Source organism: Myotis brandtii, unplaced genomic scaffold (genome assembly GCF_000412655.1).
Source record: "Myotis brandtii unplaced genomic scaffold, ASM41265v1 scaffold1013, whole genome shotgun sequence".
Taxonomy (NCBI): Eukaryota; Metazoa; Chordata; class Mammalia; order Chiroptera; family Vespertilionidae; genus Myotis; species Myotis brandtii.
The window spans coordinates 102,119-110,204 of record NW_005353379.1 but is presented as its reverse complement, the minus strand read 5'-3'; the positions used below and the strand labels follow the sequence as shown (position 1 = coordinate 110,204).

Below are 8,086 nucleotides of genomic sequence, written 5' to 3'. Positions count from 1 at the left end.
GTGGGGGGGGTGGGTAAGGGCAGAAGGTGGGGTGGGAACCGGGTGGAGGGGAGCTATGGGGGGGAAAAAAGAGGAACAACTGTAATAATCTGAACAATAAAGATTTAATTTGGGGGAAAAAAAGAATTATCAATGGATGCAAAAACTAATAGGTAAAAGGCTGATGGGAAATTGGGTGTCAGCTTCAGATTACAATGCCAATCACAGGGAGAAAGCATAATTTTGAAGTGGACTAACAGAGCTGTTATCACCTGCACAGCCACCCTTAGGTCACGTATAGGGACAACCATCCAGATACAATGCAATATAAGTAAACAGTAGCACTTACGAAATATTTAGGTTAAGCCAAAAATGCTTAACCTAAAACTCAGCAAGCCCTTACATGTACCTTCCAGTTTACAAGAAACATGAAAACAGAAGAATAAATTAACCCTATGAAAAAGCAATCTAACAAACACAGAATTGAAATATTCCACAGGCCAACTAAGTCTTCCCAAATTCAACATCATGAACAAATAGGGAATGGTGGGCGGGGGGTGGGAATCTATTCTGGATTAAGAGATGTAACAACCAGAGGCAATAGCTAGACCTTCATTAGATCCTCCACATCCACATGCTCACTCGTTAGTGCTCAAGCCTCTGCACCAGGCACTCTTGATCAGAGGGCTTTTTCCTGCCATTATGTCCACAACAGCAGGCTGCCGCCCTCCTCACTCTTCCTGAAGCTTGCTCTGTAGTTCCTTATTGTACTTTCATCCTTGACGTGCTATATACGCGTGTGCTTGCTTATTGCCTGTCTCCAATAAAATGTAAGGTTCCACAAGAATAGGTCCTTTGTCTCTTCCATTCACTATTGTATTCCTAGCACCCAGAACAGTGTTAAGTAAGTGAATAATATTATGCCATTAGATGTAAAACTAAACGTACATTTTTCGTTTCTCCAGAGAATACTGAAACAGAAGGAGTGTCTTCTTTGGTCCTGAAAAGTGTGCGGTAATAATCATGTATCTCTTTTTATGTGTGGAATTACCTCCTTGTAAAAGAAAACAATAAAACAAATCTCTGAGGCTTAAAAGTATTTTGTTCACACTCTATGGTTATGAATCATTTCTCTTTCCTAGTAAGAGAAGCTAAAAATATGAAATAATTATGTAGTCTTAGTTTTCTAAATACAAACATGCCTACTGAGTAATTAAATTGAAATAAGACCAAACTTCATAGCACTTTTCAGTACATGTAGGTATATTTACTTATTTTATCATCTATCACTCTCCTCACCACCCCCTCCTTAGAACACAAGCTCCATTAGAGCAGGACTCTGTCTGTCTTGGTCACTCCTGTATCCCCAACTCTTAGTGCCCGACCCAGAGCAGGCACTCAGAAAAGTGAAATAGTCAGTTTTGCTCAATTTCATGTGAAGTCCAATGTGGTGCACGCATGCCCTGTCTTCTGACAAGGACATTATTGTTATCAAATCACCTCTCGCGGCTGTTCTATCTACAATGTGCCTTCATCCTCCACGCTTTGCTTCGATACATGAAATAAACTTGTAGAAGTGTTAGTTCATGAAACATACGCCTAGAATTTTTTTAACTTAACTAGTAAATGATACCAATGTCATTTTTTTCTTTTTAATCTTTGAAGCCAAAGCTAATTTGGATTTTTGAGATGGCTGCTAGATTTCATTCTCTCCCTTTTATTGAGAACAATGAGAATCTAAAGTACTTTTTTAACAGTTTCTAAGATGTATACATTATATGGAAATTCATTTACTTCAAAAGATGGTATAGGATGTCATATAAACTGGCCAGTGAACTGTGGGTTAAATAATCCCCGTTGGAAATCTTGTGAAAAAGGCAGACAACTTTCTCAATGGGGAAGTTTACGTACAACTCTCCCCACTTTCTCTCACTATCAGCCGCCCCCCCCTACCCCCCCGCTTCTGATTCAAATTTTAAAGTTATCCCTGGAAGGGCACCCATGTTTTGGTATAAGCTTTGCCTGTTGCATGGCCACTCCTAGGGACTGTTTTTAAAAAGTAACCAGACTAATGTTAAGGGGACTGAGGGAGCCTTGGCAAAATGGCAGGGTTGAAGCAGGCCCTGAGGCCGCGACAATAAAAGGTGCTCCTCAGAGCAGCAGGGGCACTTGCAGTGGAGGCCGCCCGCTCCCTCGGCCTCCCCTTGAGACAGACTGCATCCAGGCTGAGATGAGTCTATTTACCCTCTCCCTGGCGGCATGCAAACAGGGTAAGTGAAGGCTTTGCCTGCTCACTCCTCTCCCGCTGGCAGAAGATGAGCAAGGGAGACTAGTGGAGAAGCAACTGGGAAGAGACCCTCCTCTGGCAGAATGGAATGAACTGGGTGCTGCACAGTCTCAAGAATGTAAAAAACTTGCCAGGAATCCCAAAGAAGATAAAGGGGTGGGGCTCACATTTGTCATCATGATTGTGAACATTCTTTGTAAGAAACGATAATAAATCTGGTCACTTGATATGATGTGTGGCAGACAGGCATATTTCTGCAGCAGCTTCTCATGGGTTCTCCATTTTAAAGAGGCTGCAGCTCGCTGTTCAGCAGCCGTGAGTGCTGGAATCAAGTCAGGCAGGGATGGCAACTGAAACGAAAAACACCAAAAGATCCAGCGATAAATAAATCAACTGCAGGATTCCGTCAGATGTGTCAGCTAACAACACACTGAGGAAGGCAATGCTCTTGTTCATTTCAGAACATCGGAGGCATCTCAGTTGTCACAGGGAGATAATAATCTGATTAAATCAAATACTTAAAAAATATCTAAAAATAAAATTTATTAGTTGCTGGAAACAAAACTTTGAAATAGAGACTGGGACTCTCACAACCCTTCTAATTAAAGTAAAGTTTATTCTATTTCACTGTCAGCCAACTTTGACTTTCTAAATTCCTACTCCTTTGTCGTTACAAGTTGTTATTCCTGGAATAATAATTAATGTGAATAAAAACTGAAAATATGAATGTAAACTCCAAGGACTATAAATAAAGCCATGGTAGTGTAAGAATTGTAGAGGAAATTCAAGCTGCTCAGACTCCAACAGGCATTTACTGAGCACCTACTATGTGTCAAGCACTACTTAAATGTTTCCCACACAGCCTTTCACGGACTCTTCACAACTCTGTAGAGAGAGATAGTACTTCACAGCGTTCAGAAACTTTTTGACATAGGGGATTACCTTATTTTCTTGAATACTGCTTTCTCCACCCGTAGACATAAGTTCCAGGATTTCTGGAAGATGATCTATAAGAGCATCTAGTACCTTTTAATAGAGATATTGATTATTCTTGTGGCAATTACAATGTTTTTCTAATCTTAGATTAGTTAATTTCACATGTCAATTCCTACACAGAAACAGTGCTATTTACCAAACAACATTTTGGAGGGTTTTATTTTCTTACTTGCCTTACCTCTTCTTGCTGGAGGGTCTTAGAGACATGATCAACTGCCTTGATCAAACTACCTATCACTATCACACTATCAAACTATACTAACCTATACTGCCTCTTAATATGTTTAAACAGTCTAGATCTGAGACAGCTACACACCAATCTGCTCAAACACATTTGAAAAGCAACCCCGGTGATGGGGAGTTGCACTGTAGCAAGCTAGTATCATTTAGGTGGATAGAATATATTAACTACCACATCAAAATTAAGTATTTCAAAGCCTTCACAAGTATACTGCCCAAGTAATGCTAAGAGAAAAAGATATAAAATGTGATATAACATAGGGTTACAATTGTGTAAAATAAAAACCTTTATATAGAAAAAAATAAAAAAATTTAACAAAATACTAATAGTGACTAGAACTAAAGGTACTCACTCTTTTAAAAGTTTGTCTACTTTTTGGCATTTCCAAAATTTTCCTGAACAAACCAATATATATGTATATAGAGGGCATCCCCCAAAAATGTATACACACTTTGAATAATTATTAATTCCAATGGATTAAATCTGAAAAGAAAGAAACATGAATTGAGCTGTCAGCTTTTAGTAGCATATACATTTTGGGGGGAACACCATATATATATAATTATTTTAACTACATATATTTTAAAACCTAATTTTTATAAAAGACCTTCCCAACTTTCAGTCTCTGCTACAATGGTACATGGACTCCAAGCTTCTGGGGCTGGTCAACTGAAAGGCCATGCAATTCCCAAGAAGTAGGGGGAAGGCATTGATGTATTCAGACTTAACATAAAACAAGTAAAACTCAAAAAGTAAGAAGATATTACCTCCAGTGATTCGTCTTGTAATAATGTTATTAGTTCTTTATGTATTAAATATACTCCAGAATTCAGAAGTTTAGACACCTAAAATGTAGAATAAAGTCTCTCAGATTTGACTCTATTAGACATATAAAGGTTGTAATAACAATTCTTAAAATTACATCCCTGTTAGGTACTTCTAAAATGAGACTAGGTTAAAACATAAATATAACATTAGATTTCTAGAAAAATTAGTTGCATACATGACTAGCTTTATAGTCTGCTAGAACATGCTGCAGTGTGCGAACGTATGAGGGTGAGAAATGAACCTATGGATGGAAGTGCAGGAAACTGAGTGTATCAGAGTCATAACTTTGCTATCACAAGCACCAGTGAGCCCAGGGTGCCTCCCTGCACGGTGGGAAGCCTCAGAGCAGCCATCAGGTCCACCAGGGCATCTCGGGTCTATGGGCATCCATCCCGGCTCAGAGCTTCTGAGAGAGGCAAGTGCTACTGCAGGCCCACGACACAGGTAGAGACAGTGCCTAAGCGAGCAAAAATAAAGGCTTTTCCATCAGAGACTTCAGTCAGCATGCGAGGAGTTGGGACAGTCTAGCCTAAAGTAAGCACTCATATAAATATATTGAATGAATGGATTAACAAATGATAAAAATATAATATTTCTGTAAACGAATTTTATAAACATTCTAAGAAGATAATTGAGAAAAATTTTTAAAAGATTTAGGACTAGACTGTGAAAAAATATAGAGCTTATATTTTCTAATACATCTATAAATAGAAGTGTACAAAATACCAAATAATCATCTAGTTAATAGGTAGAATTAACAACAAATGAATCACTTCTTCAGACTTACTTCATAAAAGCAAATGGCAATAGTGTATCTGACAGGTACTTCAGGGTCATGACAAAGACAAAAGAATGTAGAATAGAGTTCCAATTGGAAATTTTTAGGGTCAACAAAAACAATCATGGCCTGGTGGAGGTGGAAGGAGAGAAAAGCATGCATCAATACATAATACTCATTTCACTTAAATTGAAATCATGTCCTATGAATCATAATTTACTTAGAAATCATATTTGGAAGATCCAAATGTATGCATATAATTCTAATCCTATATAATAAAAGCCCAATATGCAAATTGTCCCCTCATTGGGAGCTCGACTGGGAGTTTGACCACTTGCTATGATGTGTGCTGACCACCAGGGGGTGGCGTGGAACATGGCAGGCATCTGCGATGCGGCACTGTCAGTGGGCAGTGCTGGCAGTGGGCGTCACTGGAGGTGCTGCCGGCCCTGATGGGCCCCGACAAGAGCGGGACACGGTGGGATGGTGGAGCAGGTGAGGGGGTGGCGCCAGGCCAAGGCAGGGTGCCAGGCAGGGCTGTGGGGATGCGAGGGTGGGGGTGCGAGCTGGGCCTCAGCTCATGCCCCCAACCTTGCAGCTCACCCCGAAGGACCCCACCCATGCACGAATTCATGCACTGGGCCTCTAGCTTATACACAGAAGTCAATGTAAATTACACCAATATTTACTAGGTACCTACTATATATACCAGATACAATGCTAAACAGCAGGTGTCAAATATGGCAATATTTTTAATGCTATCTATTCACATAATTTTAAGTAATAATTAAAATGTTTAATCAACACAAATATATAATTTATTACCGGAAGGTTATAAGCACAGTTCTTCCGTACTGAAGTATATTTCTTCTCCTGCTCTAGGATTTGGGGTGGAATCTGGTTTTCATTGTGTCCATTTTCTTGCTGCAAACCTAATGTACAAAGTTTCTTATAAAACTCCAAAAATCTCAAGTGTTGATCTGGAGTAAAAATTCCTAGAGAAATGTAAAACATTTGTTCAACATTTTAATTAAAAATTAAAAAGATAAAAGCAAAGTACAATAAAAATTAGAACCAAATATTTAAATAAATGGTTAGAGATCATAAATAACAACAACAAGGAGGAAAAAGTAACTGTTATTAAGAAATCTAAAGGGTCCACTGTTTCACCTTATGTTGATTTTAATAATATTTTATTTCAATAGCATAAACTATGCAATACAAGAATTATGCCTGCATTAATTTCTGCAGCATATGTCACACTGCAGACCTAACAAGTCACTATAATATTAATAGTGTGGTCATTATTGCTACTTACTTATGGTAAATATTCTAAATTGCCTGCTGAAAAGACATGTATATGTGTCTACAGAGGAGCTTGAAAATTGAATCTGAAAGATGGCAAAATAAACTCAAAATATTTTTTTTCAAAATATTTTTATCAATAAACTGGTTCCACATTCATTAACTATGTTAGGGAGCTAGGAACTCAGTATGAATTCCAATATATTTTTCAACTACCCATGAAAAGCCTACAATCCACATAAAATGTTTTACTATGCTAGATGGTTATAACTTAATGATTACATTATTATAGTAAGCTAAAAACTGACTAATATGTTCAAAGTGCCGAGAGTTATGGGTGTTATTCTACTTTCTAAGCTGAAAGTCTCATATTATACATTAATTATTCAACAGATGATTAATAAGGGTATAATCATGATTAATAAGAGTATAACTATGTACCAATAGTTAATATACCTGAGCTTTTTTTAATCAAATACAAACTAACACATAAAATATTCAGAAATTTAAAAGACTACTCCTTCTTCACTCTGTCACTGTTCTATCAAATCAGTTCTATTAGTAAAAAATGTTATTTCTAAATGTGTTCTAAATTATGCTACCAAAATTCTAAGATCTCTTAAGAGTTTACACACTTAAAGGGTCAATTTTACAACTGAATGGCTGAAGTTTAGTGACAAAGGTAGAAGAAAAAGGAAAAATTATCTATAACCTTGAAATTCTTAGGATACATCATACCGTATAGTCCATGACATAGTTTTCCTAAATGGAAAGATAAGGAAATAAGAATTGATTCATCTGCTTTGAAAGATTTTTCACAAAATGATTTCACTAAGGGAAGTATAGTTTGACTTCTATCATCTGGAAAACAAACCGAAATAAAACATACTTTAGATCCATTGCTCATACTGCACATTTGGAAACTAATACATATACATAAATTCCAGAAAAAAATATTACTATGCTAGCCACACAGTAGTAAAAAATATCTGAAAATAATGAAGATGGCAGTGTATAGTGAAGAAAGGGTCAGAGGAAAGTTGAAATTATCAAAAATTTTAATGCCAGGCTGAGGGAGTTACACTTTATATCATGGGCCTTAGGGAATCTACATTAATAAAAGGGAAACATGCAAATTAACCATCACTCCACCGCTCCGCTACACCCACAAGCCACGCCCACAAGCCAATCAGGAGTGAGTATGCAAATTAACCCAACTAAGATGGCGGCAGCCACGTACCTAGAGTGAGCAGGAGGCTTGGGTTGCCCCCAGCAATGGAGGAAGCCAAGCTTCCCACCTGCCCTGGCCAGCCCTGGGCTCCACTCAAGGCTACAAAGTTTCAATTATACAAGATAAATAAATCCCAGATACCTGCTTCCAGCCCAAAAGGAGAGGCTGGCAGCTTGGGTCGCCAGCGGGTATGGCCAGCCTGAAAATGGCCATCATCCCCTCACCCAGGCTGGCCAGGCACTCCAGCGGAACTCCCCTACCCTGAAGGGGCTGTGGGCAGCATGAAAACAGCCCTCAGCCCCTCACCCAGCCTGGCCACACTCCCATGGGGTGAAGGGTCCCTGCTGGGGGGCTTGGCCAGCCTGCAAACAGCCATCAGCCCCTCACCCAAGCTGGCCAGGCACCCCACTGGGGACTCCCACCCTGAAGGGGGTGTGGCCA

At 38.8% G+C, this 8,086-nt stretch overlaps 1 protein-coding gene across 7 annotated transcripts in view; it reads right to left on the bottom strand.

Annotated features, from left to right (window-relative positions):
- The window catches only part of PPP4R4 (protein phosphatase 4, regulatory subunit 4), an 89,814-nt gene that overhangs the window by 30,514 nt on the left and 51,214 nt on the right, over nucleotides 1-8,086 (bottom strand). For all 7 annotated transcript variants that reach the window (XM_014535287.1, XM_014535304.1, XM_014535278.1 and 4 more), the window contains 6 exons: nucleotides 7,153-7,275; nucleotides 5,935-6,104; nucleotides 5,119-5,238; nucleotides 4,271-4,348; nucleotides 3,209-3,292; nucleotides 2,434-2,616 (listed from right to left, as the gene is read on the bottom strand). In XM_014535287.1, the coding sequence (XP_014390773.1) occupies nucleotides 2,434-2,616; nucleotides 3,209-3,292; nucleotides 4,271-4,348; nucleotides 5,119-5,238; nucleotides 5,935-6,104; nucleotides 7,153-7,275 (758 nt within the window). The remainder of the gene's footprint in view (nucleotides 1-2,433; nucleotides 2,617-3,208; nucleotides 3,293-4,270; nucleotides 4,349-5,118; nucleotides 5,239-5,934; nucleotides 6,105-7,152; nucleotides 7,276-8,086) is intronic.